The 17,721-nt window shown below is 36.4% G+C and overlaps 1 protein-coding gene across 1 annotated transcript in view; it reads left to right on the top strand.

The window, feature by feature from the left end:
• The window catches only part of LOC139714901 (complement C3-like), a 46,781-nt gene extending 29,770 nt beyond the window's left edge, over positions 1 to 17,011 (top strand). Inside the window, exons 12-21 of the mRNA XM_071626548.1 lie at positions 971 to 1,182; positions 1,892 to 2,050; positions 6,016 to 6,081; positions 8,401 to 8,525; positions 11,405 to 11,492; positions 12,170 to 12,241; positions 13,131 to 13,236; positions 13,851 to 13,940; positions 16,690 to 16,773; positions 17,001 to 17,011. Of these exons, the coding sequence (XP_071482649.1) occupies positions 971 to 1,182; positions 1,892 to 2,050; positions 6,016 to 6,081; positions 8,401 to 8,525; positions 11,405 to 11,492; positions 12,170 to 12,241; positions 13,131 to 13,236; positions 13,851 to 13,940; positions 16,690 to 16,773; positions 17,001 to 17,011 (1,013 nt within the window). The remainder of the gene's footprint in view (positions 1 to 970; positions 1,183 to 1,891; positions 2,051 to 6,015; positions 6,082 to 8,400; positions 8,526 to 11,404; positions 11,493 to 12,169; positions 12,242 to 13,130; positions 13,237 to 13,850; positions 13,941 to 16,689; positions 16,774 to 17,000) is intronic.
• The last annotated feature ends 710 nt before the right edge of the window (positions 17,012 to 17,721 follow it).

The following is a 17,721-nucleotide window of genomic DNA, read 5'->3' as shown; positions in this document are numbered from 1 at the left end:
CATGGGTTTGTGCCAATAGGAAACTTTAGATTTGCTTGAGACGACGATGAGAGGCAATGTATAAAAAATAAAATGGCGTTCCCATATGATCGGTGCATGAAGTAGCTCTCTATACGTCGTAAACTGAGCGGACGCAAAAATATCCCTGAACGCGTTATGAAAACTCAGGCGCGCGAGCTAGAAATTGATCGATTTTGATGCTAGCACACGATTCTGCGCAACTCAAACCGGGTTTTTTTTTCCCCTCTGAACGTCCCCGTCGGCAAAATCTAAAGCTCCCTAGTATGACTGTGAGAGGAAACTCTGTGGCCAGGTCAAATCATGTTCTTATAACTAAACATCCTGTATATTGAATGAGAGTTAGAAGGACCATTGTTAAATGAAATTTTTGAGTTTTTTTTTTTCTTTCTCCTTGTCATTCCCATACGTTTTTCATGTTATAACCACAGTGCTTCCGTCCTTGGATAGAATAGAGTTATCCACCATGTCCCTCTCGACCTAGGTGTATAAATGGGTACCTGGCAATACTAGGGTAATAATAATAGCAGGGGCCTCTGGTATAGCAGTGGCAACACTGAGGAGGCTAGCCAGGGTAAAGAAGGCCTTTTTATTATTGTTATCATTATTAACCACACACCAATAACATTACTGTAAATATAGACATAATATTTAGCAAAGGTAATTTTCCTAAGAATATGCAAAATAAGTTTAGAACTTATGACTTCCAAACCCCTTATGTATAAAATTATTACCATCTGTGATAATATAAATTTTTTTTTAATTCATCCACTTGTAATTCATGAATGCGTCTTTACAACCTTTTTGATCGTGCTATTGCTTGCAAACAAGAATGTTGTTGGATTGCGTCATATTTCCAAATCAAAAGTGAACAAGCACCAAAACTGAAACAAATTAGAAATCGTACCACACTATAGCTGAGTAAGTCAGCCAATTTCTCTCCTTGTCACAGACACCAATGCCGTATACTGGGACCCAGACGAAGCAAACAACGCGGAGAACGTCCCCTTCTGGCTGCGCAGAAGAGCAACTGCAATTTCCATTGAGACTACTGCCTACGCTTTACTCGCCCAAATTACCAGACAGGACTACAACTACGCAGGCAGGATAGTTCGATGGCTGAGCAATCAGGGAAATTACAAGGGCGGATTCGTGTCGACGCAGGTTTGTTGAAGGGTTTTATTCCCGTGTGGGAACATGTCGTCCTCATCAGAATATCTGGTATATTTTGAGAAGTGTCCCAGAATATATACCTGTTATACTTCTCCAACTATACTTCTATATACAGCCTTGAATAATCGTTCACCATCCCAATTATTGATATCACACCCAGCCATGAACGTCCACTTTAACCTTCACCTCTTCATCTCACTGTCCTCACCAGGTAGGTTCATCTTTTAGTTTTGATTTCCTGTTATCTTCATTACATCCGCTACCCCGCATTTCTTTGTGCTTACACCAAAAAGCGACAACAGTCGCCAACTAACTTCAGGGTCGAAGGAGGCACTATCAGGAGAACAAGGAAGATGAGAAGAAGAAGAGGAAGAAGAAGAAATCATCCCATTACAAGCTTTCTCACATTCATAATTGCCTCAAAACTTAGAAAGGAAAAAAATAGGATGAGTAGGTCTACATAGATCAGCTCTACATGATATTAAAAGACTAGCATGATTTTCTAATTATACGTGTGGTACAACAGTTACTGTTGAAGTCGGTAATGACACTCGCAGAGTCACCGCTGGGCACCTCTGCAGGCCAGAGCTTGCACTGAAGAGTTTTCCTTGATAAGTAAGGTTAATATATATATATATATATATATATATATATATATATATATATATATTATGCCTACTCTACTTTCTACTCTCAATAGGATACGGTTGTGGCGATGCAGGCTTTAGCCGAATACTCCTCTACCCGTCCGAGGGAAGACGGACTCGACCTTGAATGCCGCGTGCAGTACGACCGTCGGGTGAGGAGGGATACGTACCAATTTACGAATGACAATGCGAGGGTGCAGCAAGAAGAAGATGTAAGTCGAATTCAATAACGCTCACGTCCTATTATACTCTAAACACTGCCTAGTTACATGAGAAGGACATTTCCATTATATCTGTTTCCTTTGTATTAATGATGTTGGAAATAAAACAGATGCACTGGAGTGTTACGTAATAATTTTATATCGTGCGAGTTATGTGAGTATTGAAATTCCTCTCGAAGGTCAGCCAATACTTAACTGATCTGTAGCAGAGAGCAATTACTTTATCGAATATTTTCCAATTTCGGTAGCTATTCAGAAAGAGCTAGAAATCCTCATATCGACATGGAAAAATCCCTAATTTATGATTTTATGAGTAATGGACCCTGTCTTGTGAACACTGAATTTGGAAAGAGAAGCGATTACCCATCAGTCAAAAGCAGCAGAAACATTTGGCTAAAGTAGCAGAAAGTGGGAAAAATTAACAACTCTGTACTTTACACTTGACATAAGCGTGCATGGATTTAAAAAAAAAGTAATTCTATAGGGTGTACTAAAACATTAATTCGATTTGTATAGTAAATATGTTTAACTACAGGACTTTGCAGTTATATGGATGGATTGCGGTCACAGCTAACAACGTACTTCTGTTCATCATGAGAGATATTGTCTGGAGGGGGGGGGGGAGGTGTGAAATGCAATCCTAAGAAGCAGATTTGAGCTAGATTTGTATTCATGTCTTAATTACATTTTAAAGGACAGCAATAAACGTAGTTTTCTTTACCGAGTGTTTTTAAACGGGGACTGAATGCCACCATATCACTGGAATTCCTCGGGCTTTCAGTACGTGGGAATTCTGAGCAACATTTTCCTCCTTGAATAAAATATTGATTATTATACAAATAATGCACAGGAGAGATTACTTTAATGAGTTGCAGCGTACTCAAGATTATCTATATTGGTGAAACATGATGCAAAACATAATACCTATGTATACCAGAGTGTATAAAAACTTATGGATCGAACTACTCTCTCATTGTTTGAGCAATTAACCCCACATTTGGCACGTGCGACCGCTATCAAAGGAAGATATGCAAGACACCTTTTTCGTTAGTAGGCCTATTGCATAATGCGTTGCCATGGCAACAGCAAATTTTTAACAAATCTTGTAAAATGTTGTGGATCGAACTACTCTCATTTTTTGAGCAAATGACCCCAAATATAGCATGCATGACTGCTATCAAAGGTAGATGTCAAAGACAATTTTTTCGTTAGTATAGCATAATACGTTGCCATGGTAACGGCATATTTCCACCAAAAATTGGTGGATTGAACTTATCTCTCATTTGTTGAGCAATCGACCCCAAATTTGGCATGTGTGACCGCTAGCAAAGTTAGATGTGCAATCTTGTCAAATGTTGTGGCTCGAACTACTCTCATTTTTTGAGCAGTTGACTCCAAAGTCGGCATGCATGACTGCTATGAAAGGCAGATGTGCAAGACAACTTTTTCGCGAGTATCGCGTAATACGTTGCCATGGTAACGGCATAGTTTCACAAAAACTTGATGGATTGAACTACTCTCTCATTTTTGAGCAATTAACCCCAAATTTGGCGTGTGTGACCAGGATCAAAGGAAGATGTGTAATACAACCTTTTCCATTAGTATTGCATGGTGCGTTGCCATGGCAACAGCAAATTTTGAACAAATCTTGTCAAATGTTGTGGATTAAACTGCTCTCTCATTTTTTGAGCAATTGACACCAAATTTAGCATGTGGGACCACTATCAAATAAAGATGTGCATGACGCCTTTTTCGTTAGTATTGCATAGTGCGTTGCCATGGCAACGGCAAATTTCAAAAAATCTTACAAAATGTTCCTCTTTGAGCACTTGGCTTGAAATTTGGTACATATGACCATTGTAGTTCATAAATGTGCAAACTTAATCTTTCGTCATTGTTTGACAATGTGTTGCCAATGGTAACAGCATTCTTTCCCTAAGAAGAATACAAAAATATTTTGGATTCAGTCAACTCCCTCAGTCTTTGAGCATGTGGCTTGAATTTTGGTACATGTAACGGCTATGGTATGTAGATGTGCAGAAAACATACAATACATAATCAATTACAAATCTCAAAACAATCAATCAATACAATAACACAAAAATACCCAAACACTGAATGCACCAGTCCTGACAGGGCTGCCAGGCATTGGTCAAGTTAACTAAATAACTGTAGTCCGCGGACCGCCCTAACCTATATCCCTTCCAGACGCATCCAGCGTTACAGATTTATGTGCCACTGATTATCATGATAAGATATTCATAACTGTACTTTTTAAAATTTCTTGAATTAAAATACAAACCATGTAAAAATCCTTGTATATTTCACAATATCAAATCACAATTTACAAACTCATAATCACAGTGACATAGTTACAAAACAGATCCCTTTACTCTCCAAACCCTCCCCTCACACACTCCCCAAATTAAGAATCCTATCACCCCCCCCCCCCCTTCGTACAACCATTAACACAGGACAAAACAAACAAAAAAACATTCTGCAAACATTAATAACAATTCGAAGCGGGTGGTAACCAGGCCAACAGAACTGTACAAGGAAGCCAGTGGCATACCACAATCCGTAGACAATCTCAATTTCTAAATTAAACCCACTTTTCCCACGAAACCCTCAGAAAACCAATAAAAAATCGTCAACATACATATACAGAACATATATAAACATACATTTCTAATCATTATTATCAAACTGCTGGAGTGAGGAAATGACAAGAAGCAATGAAAAATGCAGCTCTTTAAAAAAAGGGTTTAAACTATGACACACAGGTAAAAATCATTAAAGAATTTGCACAGATACTATAAAACAGAAAACAGCCTTCTGGGCTGGGAAGAAATGACATTTCTCAGACAGAAATTAAAGGGGAAGGTTGAAAAAGAAGAACAAAAAAGTAAATTGACTATCCAACCCTCCCCCCCCCCCAAAAAAAATGAATTAATACTTTTCTTAAAAGCAGTGTTACCAAAAATAAAAAAACAGCTCATAACTGGCAAATCTTAAACATAAATACAATTCTGTATTATCTAATCTTTTGCAGATTAATGCCATGAGGTATGCATACTTATGTACACATATTCATTCACTCATAAATACATTATTTCAATATCATTTAAATACCTCAACTTAAAAAAAATGCTGTCCACAAAACTGGATATAAAAAAAAACATACACAGAAATAAAATTCAGCACTTTCACTTAATCTTTGACCTTTTTTAGATTAGTTTTATTTATTTTGTATTTCAATACAATTAGGCCGCTCTTCGATCGGTCGTGTATAGTCGACCGCGTAGGGCCTATATATTTTATAGATTGTTTGGATTTTGCGCTGCGCGCGCGCGTCTCATACATGTGGATGTTCTGTACTCCTTGCAAATGTAGGCTAATGCAGAGCTATAGCTACACACCATGGCTTATACGTGGGCGTTGGACACCCGAGTATACGCCGTGCTGTTATGCTTTTTCGCTACATACTTTTTTGCACGCCCGTGCATGTAAAGTTAGAAAATAAAGAGCCCACACGTCATTCATTTCAGCACTTCTGAATGGCTAACATTCTTGAACGTGTTTTATGACATCGCATTTTGTAGTCTTTTTAGTTTAAATGTAAACGAGTAAAAAAGTAATGAAAATCACGAAATATTAGGGTGCTGTGGTGTTCCTGGAAATCCAGAAGAAAGATTGCTCGGTAACTGCATGCATACTGTAGTTTATGCAATCCATATTATGTGTATTTTGGGTTTTTATTTTTTCTTAGAATAGAAATGCTATGTTTGAATGCGATGTTAACTGCTATTATTTTCACCTTGAAGAAGGATTGTTTGTAATCACCATTGATCACGATATGCACTGAAGCCTTCGTTCATAACATCAAATTGAAATTATGCGTTATATACGCTTTCTGTGTACCAATGTAATAGCATTTATGATTATTTTTGTTTCAGATTACTCCCTCTATCGGTAAAGAGTTAACTCTCATCGGGGAGGGACATGGAGTAGGCAAGGCAAACGTAAGTTTTAAAGGAGAATGAACCCCAAATAAATATGCCCAAAAAACCCTATACAGTATTAATAAAGCATTTTAGTGAAGTTTGAGGAAAATCGGATAATGCGTCAAATGTTTAAAGTTTTTGGTGCAGCCATCGATCACCTGGATGAGAAGACTCAACATCACTTTGTGACGTCATTTAGGAACAAGATATAAAGAAAATTCAACATATTTTCTCCTTTCTTTCATAATGAAAGAGCAGTTGACTTACCTATGATAGAAAGGCAGGCAGGGGAATAACATTAGTCTTTAAATATCAGTAGATTGTAACCAATCTAAGTATTCACAAAAATTTTAGAAAGTGAAAATATGTTAGAAAGTGAAAATATGTAAAATTCTCTATAAGTTTTCATTGTATCGTTGTACATACGTGATGTCATGCACTGCGGTAGTCTTCTCAGCCAGCAATGACTACACCGAAACTTTAACACCTCCTAACTTTTTAAAGGATGGCCCGACTTTCCTAAAACTTTGCTTATAACGGCAGTCCTATTAATATTGTTGCATTAAACCTTATCCACATGTATAATTGTTTTTATTCCCCTTTCGAACGAAAATTCAAAGTTGTTATAGCAGTGTCTGTATCATCGTCACGTAGGTAATGTGTTTTCTAACCCTGTCATCTCGACTACTATCATGACTATTATATAAAATATCGCTACTTTACCATGTGAATGAAGTTTCGATATGGGATTTGAATATCAATGTATTGACTTGTTCTGTCTACCGTCTTTTCATAGTTTTGTATTTGTTGCTGTACGTGGAAAAAAGAAATACCACCAAATCAAATTATCAACACACACACACACACACACACACACACACACACATACTAGGTGTTTCAAAAACATTTCCCACTTTTGATTCTTAATACTAGTAATTCAAAAACTATATATCAGATAACATTGTCATTGATATGAGTGATAGCTGAATAGTGTACAATTTGGTTGGAGGTGGTTTAAATATGAAAGCATAAATCAGTTTCATGAAATCCATGATTAATTTCACAGTTAGGTTCCAGATTTTGCTCTATTTTCAACCCTCTGTACAACATTTCACTTTGCCAATGGGTGTGTATGGGAGTGTGTGGTTAACACCCTGACAATAGTCCTGAACAATGGCCAGGGTTTGAATGCTTCATTATGTATTCATGAGAAATTCCAATATCACAACTAGTCTTTATTCAGCCTCTGGCCGTATCTGTGTAAAGTCAAACGCCTGCCGATCCTGTCGTTGAGTCGTGATAGTACTCTCCCTACTTCTGAAAAACGAAATTACAATGATTACCTTCTGTTATATCCTAAACATGGTGACAGGAAGCAAAGGAAATCAATTAGAGTATACACTTGTGTATATGGAGTCTTAAATTAATGTACTGTGAAACAAATCGCCCCAATGATAAATGCTGCTGAACTCTTTACCAAAAATGATCTCTTTTTATCGAAAAAGCGCAAAATTTGTCAGACTATTTGAATTAGTAGACAGTTGTATTAAAATGAGGAATTTTAAATAATTTATGCTTATTTATCTCCCAAATTTAGTGATATGTGAAGCAAAATTTCAAAATGATTGCCAGCAGGAATGAAATGAGGTGTTTGCAAGCACATGGAAACATGTGCTTACCTTTTCCATGCGCATACATTTTACCCTTTACCGTGCATGAATTCAGACTAGCAGTGCCCAGGGCAATCCACATGAATTATTGATTAAGCATTCATGTGCCTGGGAGCGCGAGACTGACGCCTGGTCAACAGGTGGTTCAGGCATGTCCATTGTTAAGGGCCATTGTCAGCACACTCTCACATACACATCATTGGTTCCTGTGCAAAGTTCAATTTTTGTACAGAGGGTTAAAATTTGACCAAAATCTGAAACCTTACACTGTACTTCAAAATCAATCTTAGATTTAATGAAACTGATTTATGCTTTCACATTCAAATCACCTCCAACAAACTTGTACACTATTCAGCTATTACTCATATCAATGACAGTTTTATCGGATGAATAGTTGTTGAACTATTAATGATCAAAAGTGGGAAATGTTTTTTGAAACACTTAGTATATACATTATATGTATGTATCGGTATTGTGTAAACGTTCAGCAATTCCAGTTTGATGTGTCATATTTCTCTTAAGATTTCACAATTTCTTTGAAATGTGACATCATAAGAAAGACTTGCTGTAAAATGTTGAATCTTAATATTTCTGTGATTACAATGACCTTAGCATTTCAAACGATTCTAAAAGCAGTGTATTACCATGCTTCTGCATTGCTTGGCAGGTCGAATTATCCTACAACTCGGAGGCATCAGACGTGGCCACGTGTCCGTTCATACTTAATGTTAACGCTTCGGAAGTGAGGGACGGAGGAAACCTCAAGCACATTGACATTACAGTCTGCACAAGGTAGCTGTGTAAAGTGTTCAGTGCTTTTTATACAATTAATTATTCTTTTTGTAGACGAAGAAAAGCCGATCAGCACATCGAGTTATTTATTGGGACGACACTAGTCTGCCACTACAAAAGCAGAGCAAATGACGTCGCGTTTGATTTATAACAAGAAAAATACCAATGATAATAATGCATCATCGTCAGTGAGAACCAAATTTTACAAATAAGAAAAAAAATAAAGAAAGGTCGTTTACACTTGATTAAAATGAACAGATTCTGAAGCTCTTTTTCTTGTTCAAGAACAGTCATGTCCAGGGTAGACGATGTGATATGTTTTTCATCTTTTATCCTAGTTCGATTCCCAATGGCCTTCATGGAGGAAAAAAAACAGATCTATCGCGCAGATTCATCTGAAATGGGTTATCCAACTTCACATATTTTATCATTTGCCCCACGTCAGTTTTTTTTTTTTGTCAATTAAGTTCTCATGCTTTACCTTTGATTCATATCTCAACTATGTCGTGTTCAATACTGTTATTTTGTATTGTATATAATCTTACTGTTTCGGAAATAAAAACAAATGAACAAACAAGGCCGTCAGCCCCGTCAAGCCATGCTTATTCTGATGGTCTCCTGCTTCCTTGCTGAATCAGTACTGTCTATTATGATTTATACAACCATAAATGATGTAATAATATAATGAATGTTAATATGAACATAAAAGTAAATAATGATGTTACAAATATAATTGTGAGTATAAATACTCTCTCTTGATATAAACAAGATAATGATATGGAAAATTCATACAGCGCTTTACAGTCAATCTTCGAGTTTCAGAGCGAATTGCAGATGATGCGAACCCATCTCAACCCATGAATGTTTAAGTGTATTGGTGTTAAAAAAAGGTCGTAAGAATAGTTACAGTCGTCTTGTTTTTGAAGGTTGTGATGTCATGAATAATCAAACATGGGTAGTTGTAATGAAATGGTTTAGGGAAAGGTTATAACCGACAAAAAATTCGACGATCCCGAGAGAGTGATGGGACTTTTTTTTTTCTTCTTCTTCTTGAGGTATTTGACTTCGGAGAGAGTGTAAATTGTAATGATGTGAGAGCTGAAATGCTGCTTTCCGTACTGAAATATTGATACAATGCAACGTGACTTCTAATTTTGCAGAGGACCACAGTGCATCGTATGGACCTACGGAATAATGACCATGACTCATATACCTTTTGATTTTCCCAACATGTTAACTAGACTGGTTCTGCTCTAGAGATTACTTCCATCCATTTTTCTGCCTCCGCCACGAAGTGGTGCCGGAGGCATTATGTTTTCGTGTTGTCCGTCCGTCCGTCCGTAATGAATTTTGTGGACAGCATAACTAAAAAAAACTAACCTTTTGAGGTATCCTAATGAAACTTCGTGTATTAGGGGGTGAAGTTGTGCCTGTCAACTTTTGGGTGCACATGCTCAAGGTCAAAGGTCAAAAGGTCAAGGTCAAATATATAAAACTTCACTATTTCCACCATATCTATGCAATGCCTGAAGATATTTTCTTGAAACTTAGTGTATACATGTATTACCCAATTAAGATTCTCTGGTGAAAGTTTGGGGTCATGAGGTCAAAGGTCAAAGGTCAAAAGGTCAAGATAAAATATCAAAACTTCACATTTTATTCCATACCTTGGAAATTGTTCAAGGTATCTTCTTGGAACATAGTACATATACATGTACTGACTGGCAGTGATTATCTAGACAATTTAGGGTTCATGGGGTCAAAGGTCAGGGGGCGAATATCAAGGGCAACACTTCAAAATATTACTATTTTCCTTATATTTATGCAATGCCAGCAGGATTTTTTTTTAACACTTGGTGTATGCATGTATAACCTAATAGAGATTCTCTGGAAAGTTTTTTTTTTCGCCTCAAAGGTCAAAAGGTCAAAGATCAAGTGAAAGTGCTGAACTAACTTTTTCCTCCATATCTCGGAAGTGGCTCAAGTTATCTTGAAACTTACTACATATTTATACGTGTTCTGCCTGACAGTGATCATCTTATGAATTTTAGGGTCAAAGGCCAGATGAAAATGGTAACAATTCACTATTCAATACAGAAATTGCACTTTTTCTCCATACCTTGAAAATTACTCAATGCATAAACGTATGAATGGGTCAAAGTCAAGTTAAAGTCCTTAAATCCCAATTACATGCTCTCCTATTCATCCAATTAAACCTAGGTCATGGAAGGTGAACATTCAACACAATTGTGACAAACTTGTCATTTTACTATTTTGCCAATTTTGTGAAAATGTAATCACACATTGTCCACATGTACTATCTAGACCTATTAGGAGAATCATGCATTTTGGCGGAGGCATACCAGTCGCCATAGCGACATTTCTAGTTTTTTTTTTCTTCTGCTAAGGTCTTTTTCAATAGGTGTATATTCAGTCCTTTTCACGTCAATCGATCCAAATACCGACGATTTTCGTCAGTTTTCATGTTGATGAGTCCGTTTTTGAATGCAATATGATAATCATGACACAGTCAAAAACCCTTAATCACCATGAACCCGATGAAGGTGTAGCTGTCCCATGAGGGTTTTTTTTTTTCTTTATATAAAGGGGACGGAGTTGTTTTGTCTTCTTTCTGTGGGGAAAAAAAAAACCATGTGTGTATGTATGTGTGTGTGTGTGTCATCTATCGCTCACTCTTCGTCTATGCAGTCTTTGCACAGAGAACAGAGAACCGTTTTTCAATGAACACGTGATTTATGTATTTAAAGATAATTATGTATTAATGTGAATTCACTCATTGTAATTTGGACCTACTGATCTTCTCCAAATTGTGTAAGGTAAATGTGGTTGAATATTTTGTTTGCTGTCGATGCATCAAGGTATCTCCGCGAAAAAGAGACCCACATGGGGATCATAGATGTTGGAATTTACTCTGGCTTCCGCCCTGTGATTGAGGACCTAAAAGAGGTGAGTGCCTGGAAAAGCAAAACAAAACAAAACAAAACAAAACAAACCAAGACAGCCCACAATAAATCCCCATGGTCTTTCAAGATGAATATGAAATTCTAACTCTTGTTCCGAAGATGTGGTAGTTTCAATAATGATAGCAACCTCAGCACTGATTACCATACTGTGGATTAAGTGCACTAACTTTACGTTTAAAGATGTGGTAGTTTCCATAATGATAGCAACCTCAGCACTGATTACCACACTGTGGATTAAGTGCACTATAACTTTGCGTTTAAAAAAAAAGCCTGACAGCGATTATCTCTGGTAGGTGCTGAAGATCTGTACTGATTTCCAGTGTCATTTCGGTTCACCATCCTGAGCACTAAATATGGTTAAAAGAGCAAATATTTCTGTAAGAGATTTATCAAAGTGTATTTTTACCATGGAAGAAGTTTTACAGCTTGCTCTGTAGGTGATGAAATTTTGTTCGGTGTTATGTTTCCCTTCTCCTTTTTTTTTTAACAATTTACAATTTATTGAACTGAAACTGAAGTGAGCTGAAATGTCGCTTTGTTGTGAGGTATTCCTACGATTAAAGGGCCCTAAAGCGTTATTATGTAATTCCATTTGTGAGATCGTGAAAATGATTGAAACATGCTAAATAGATGTATTCCTTCTCATTTATCTTTTAACAGATCACGAACAGTAGCGACCTTATCGCAATGTACGAAGTTAACGACCGATCCGTGATCTTCTACGCTGACGCGGTAGGATAAGTTTCATGGATTGTTATGCTGCACCACGAAGCATTGTAAACTGTACCTTTAACACAATCTATGGCATGACAGCGAGAAGAGAAGCTAGTTCGTCTAAGTTATAGTTGTAGTTTTAAAGCTAATGATACAATTTATGTCAAAATAAGCACATTGACGCAAACCACCTGTGCACACACAAACACATTGGTCCACGTTTGCATTTTATCGCAGTACTCACAAATTTGCGTATCCGCACACACCAGCATGTTCAAGATCACGGTCTCATTCCTGGAGCCCTCTTCTTTCATTTCTTTTTTCCTCTTTGATCTCATCGGCTCTTATTTTTTTCATTATTTGTCAGTACTATTTCTAGACGTCCATATACATGCACTATTACTATTTTTTTCTTTGCCCTCAGAGGTTGCCATGATCATCAAACAATTGCTTGATAAAGCGGTCTCCCTCATTTAAAACTTACACAATTTCACAAGACACAAGTCGAAGAGAAGATAAAAAGGCAATTCCGCACCAGTTAAAGTTTTAGTTTGCAAAGGAAAAGTAAAGTTGGGTATGAGCACAACAATGGAAATTTAATCAAAATCGCATAAAAAGATTCGACCCGTAAAGCTAACCGCGGCCCTTAAAGCTGACCCCAACTCCTCACCACCACCCCCCCCCCCCCCCCCCCCCCCGAAAAAAGTTTGCTATGTTCTTAGGTAATATAAGGTAGTGTGCAAGAATGCACGGAAGGTAACTTGCGACTCTCGGGTGAGCGCAAGACCTTCAGACCTCTTGCTTTCAAACTATAGTATAGAAGTGTTTTTGCCTGTACTGCCTGAACAAATGACTCTAGAATAAAAATCAAACGAAAATGACAATGTAACGATCTATCAACTGACAGATTCCACATGATGAACTCCTCTGCGTCAACTTTAAAGTGATTGCAGATAGCATTGTTGGAAACATCCAAGCCGTGCCTGTTCATGTGTACGACTACTACGTTGGAGGTATGAGCTTCATGATACGATTGTTAATATATGTGACCCAGCATCACAAATTACCAAAAAGTCTCCAGACTTGTATTTTTAGTGAACAGCAGATTCTGAAAAAAGCAGACTTTACGCCTTAAACTGGAAATAATGTATAACTCAATTCATATGAACTCGCCTAACCTATCTAAATAACGGAAAGAATGTAGGGCCCTACACACTTCGGAAAAGTGTCTACTGAGAAAAGATACTTTAAAGTTTAGGACCTACTCAAGTTTTTAACCTCACTAAGATGCACTCTGTGTTGTGAATGGGGTAAAACAGGATGTAAAACTCCATAGCAACCACATCGGAGGTAATATCAAATGAAGCTCAAATTGAGCATGTTTTATTACATTCAATCCATAACTAATACCAACTTTCAATGCAGTAGCATCATTACAAAGTTATTACAATCGGAAAGGAACTCTTCATATAATGTATTATGTATTTGTACGAAAATGAGACATCCGCTGTAAAGAATAGAAATTGCTTCCCGTGCAAATTCGTGCAGGCTTTTTACTGAATTAAGCTGAATTTTTGACATATCTTAATGGGTTGTTCTCGTACTTCTTTCTAATAACACATTATAGAGGAAACATGCACAGTCTTTTACAAGCCTGGGAACGAGAGCCCGCTGCTTTCAACTCTCTGCGCTGCTGATGATTGCGTCTGTGTTCGAGGTAAAATAAGAAATATATATATATATATTATATTATATATATATATATATATATATATATATATATATATATACAATATCATGTATGTATATAATGATGAACATATATATATATATATACAGTATGTCCCCACCCCGACCCCCAAAAGCAAAAACACAATCACATTTTCGCATTGATAACTTCCAATATGGTTGAACTGTCGGAATGTTATTTCAGAGTCTAAAAATATATCATCTTACCTATATTTTGCTGAAAACCCCACACAGTTAGGTTAAGTGGTCACAGAGAAGCGTGTATCATTGTGCTGCATGTCGTGCGTTTCATTCTTCCAAGTTGTTGCACTTGTTTGCTTTTCGAACTGCATATTCATGTGTGAACACAATGGACAGAACTTGGAGTGAAGGGATTACTGACGTGTTCTACAGAAAAACTCATTTCTCTTTGACCACTGAAGCAAATCGGGTGGAGTTTTCTGTGAGATGTGGATAATACGTTATAGTTTCACATCCTGAAATTGTGCTTGGATTATCGTTGCGGAGGGTCCCGATGCTTTGTGTGTGTGTGTGTGTGTGTGTGTTTGTTTGTTTTTTTGACATACGCTATATAATTACATACATACATACATGATAATGCTTTCTCAGGTGACCCATTTGGGCCACTGTACATGTCTATGAAATTTTGGTGCCCTCGAAAAAAAAAATAATAATTGACCGGAAATAAAAGGAAACATTAGAATTCATATCAAATTTCAGCTGCACGATCGGGCAACCAAAATATAGCCCAGGGCAACAGCTAGTGACGATATACATATATAATATATATATATATATATATATATATATATATATATATATATATTCCATTCAGTAGTCATTTATTTCCATTCAACATAAAGCTGAAACAACACACAAAGCATACACTACAAAGATTTAAGATGTATATATCCTCAAAAACCCCACAAACCATGCCAAATGAGCAATATATCTCACCCAAATATTTTCAGTGATTGGTTTGTGATTGTTTATGATAAACCTAAAACAGTGATTGCACGTGCATCGTCTTCACGTGAGTTACGCCTCGCAGAAAGCGAAGAACTAAAATTCCTACTCTTAAAAAAATCGACTACTCATGAATCCTTCCTTTAAAAAAATCTATATTTCTGCCATATCAAAGGCTTAAATATCATTGGTATATAAGAAGAACGAGATTTCATTAGACCTGACGTCAGCTAAGGCATACCTTATGAAATAAATATGAATATAGATATATAAATATAATTATATAGATATAAATACTCTTTACTGTTCGAAAGCTCCCGAAGTGATCACAAAATCATGTTACCCGCATTGTTGATACCAACGATCCACTGAGACTCCTTATCCTCGAGGTCATATTTGAAAGATTTACAATTTAACCCTCAATAACAGGAGGGGTGCGTTAAAACATTCCCGCATTTTTTTTTTTTTTGTACGAAAAATTTTGATGCTACATCTCGCTTACATTTTTATTGGTTGAGAAGGCATAATTCATGTTCGTGACCAACGTCACAAAGCTGGCGGTTTCAATGGTTTTGTGTGGAAAATGCATGGCCTTATTTGTGTAAAATCTATGAAGTTCGTCAGAAGTAGTTTTTATGTGTGTGTGTGTGTGTGTGTGTGTGAGTATATTTCCTCTGATGACAACCCCTATGACTAACATGAAGTATTCTGCAATGTAGATAACAAAACAATGAAAAGCAAAACAAAAACAAAAGATTTGAGGCAGAGAAATACATGGGAATTGGGAGAGAAACAAGAAGTGCTCAACCTTATTTTTGCCAATGAATATAAATTTGTTTCTGATTTACATGAGCATTTCCCACTTTTAAATTATGTATTGTCAAAATATGCTGTAAACACTATACCTTAAAAAAAAAAAACCTGCCGTAATATGGTAACCAAAATACGAAAATTCAATTCTGAATTCCAAGTAAAATAAGTATATTTGCATAGTAATTATACAATTCAACTGCTTTGAAATCATTTCAACTCCATTCAATTCAGCTTACAGTGTATTTCATTTCATTTCATTTACTTCTTCAGCAATATTGTTATAACAATAGATATTCATTTGACTATGCATTCTTGTAAAAGTACACAACGGGCAAAAAACAACATTTTATTCAATTCAAATTCAAATTCAATTCAATTCAAACATTCAATTCAATTCTATTCAATTCAAACACGCCAACTTTGGTAACAGTCACTCAGACTATTGGTATAATCCCTGATTCACAATTAACAAGACACATTTGGAATTGCTGAAATAGCAATAGGCTAATACTTGAGAGTGATTTCATAACCTGGCTTACTCTTTAGGAGACATCAAATACATAAAATACATGAGGTCTGGAGGTATAATTACGCGCTTGTTAAGATGGGAACACCTTTCATTTGGATATTTAGAACGGAAGTGCATATTGTTCTTTATTCATTTTTTGACGATAGTGGTATCTACATTACAAGTCATTCCATGCAGTGTTGTGTGTGCCCCATCGAAACAGGAAGTTGTTGTTCTTTTTTTTTAGTGTCCAAACATAGCCAAAGGGTGGAAAAACTCACGGTAGCCAAAGTGAAGATCTGTTTATTACCGTTACACTGACATTAGAATTGGCTGGAAGAAAAGTAGTTTTCGACAATCGATATGACTTTGTTTTTGTCCTTTTTCATTCTTTCTGTTGTTGATGTTTTTTCTTGTTTGCTTGCTCTAGATGCTTGTGGTGGATGCAGACAGCGATTCAACGCATCACAACAATTACTGCGGACAGCGGCCTGCGAGACTGATGAGCACTTTGGTAAGTGTTCGTGTGTGTGTGTGTGTTTGTGTGTGTGTGTTTGTGTTTGAAGACGAAGAGAGATACAAAATAATTGTCATATTCGTCACATAACATTTTTTTTTTCAAAGGGATAAAATGTCTTGTTGGAAATTTCTTTTTCTCAAAAATATTGATGACTGTTTTGTAAAAATCTATTTTGTTCTCTCTCTCATTTGAAATGTATACACCTTCCTTTTCGCCATCAGTTAGGATCTGACATAAAAGGCCGTACTTTGGGCGTCACGGTGTTGACAGGGATGAATGATTAATATCGATTTCGTAGTGGAATGGATATAACACATGATATGGATTTAGTAAAAGTAGCAATAGGTCTATATATGGAACGCATCAGCCAAAGCTTGAGGAATACCGTACAATCGATTCAGATTTATTTTTTTTTTACAATTCCAAAGTTTTGTGCCTTCATCATGCTCATTGCTGGATGGAAGACTACTATTGTTAATGACGTCAATTTTGATGATAATGTAAAGAACATAAAAGGAGAATTCCACAAAATTATTTTTTTTCATAAAACGTACACATCATTCATTGACTTGTTGGTGAAATAAGAGTACAGTACCATTCCCTCTAATTTTCTTTGTTCTTTCATTATGCTAGAGAGGTGGAAATATGCTAAAGTTTCGTTTCCTCCCTCTTTGCATTTAGTCCATAATGACGTCATGAGGTGTAGTAGTCTTCTTATCCAGCGATGATACCTCCAAACTTTGAAAATTGATAAGTATAGAATCGATTGTCCAATTTTCCTCAAACTTTCACTGATGTGTTTTATATACATTTAAACTCAATACACTTTTATAATTGGGAAGGTATTCTGAAAACCTTCAAAAGTTTTTCCTAAGTTTCTTTCTAAGTAAAAAACTTATGAAGTGCCTAGAACAGACAGATTTGTTTTCTGAAATTTCTTGC

Source organism: Diadema antillarum, unplaced genomic scaffold (genome assembly GCF_040938485.1).
Source record: "Diadema antillarum isolate AM-2024a unplaced genomic scaffold, OU_Dant_1.0 seq00002513_RagTag, whole genome shotgun sequence".
Taxonomy (NCBI): domain Eukaryota; kingdom Metazoa; phylum Echinodermata; class Echinoidea; order Diadematoida; family Diadematidae; genus Diadema; species Diadema antillarum.
This window is presented reverse-complemented; position numbering and strand designations above follow the sequence as displayed.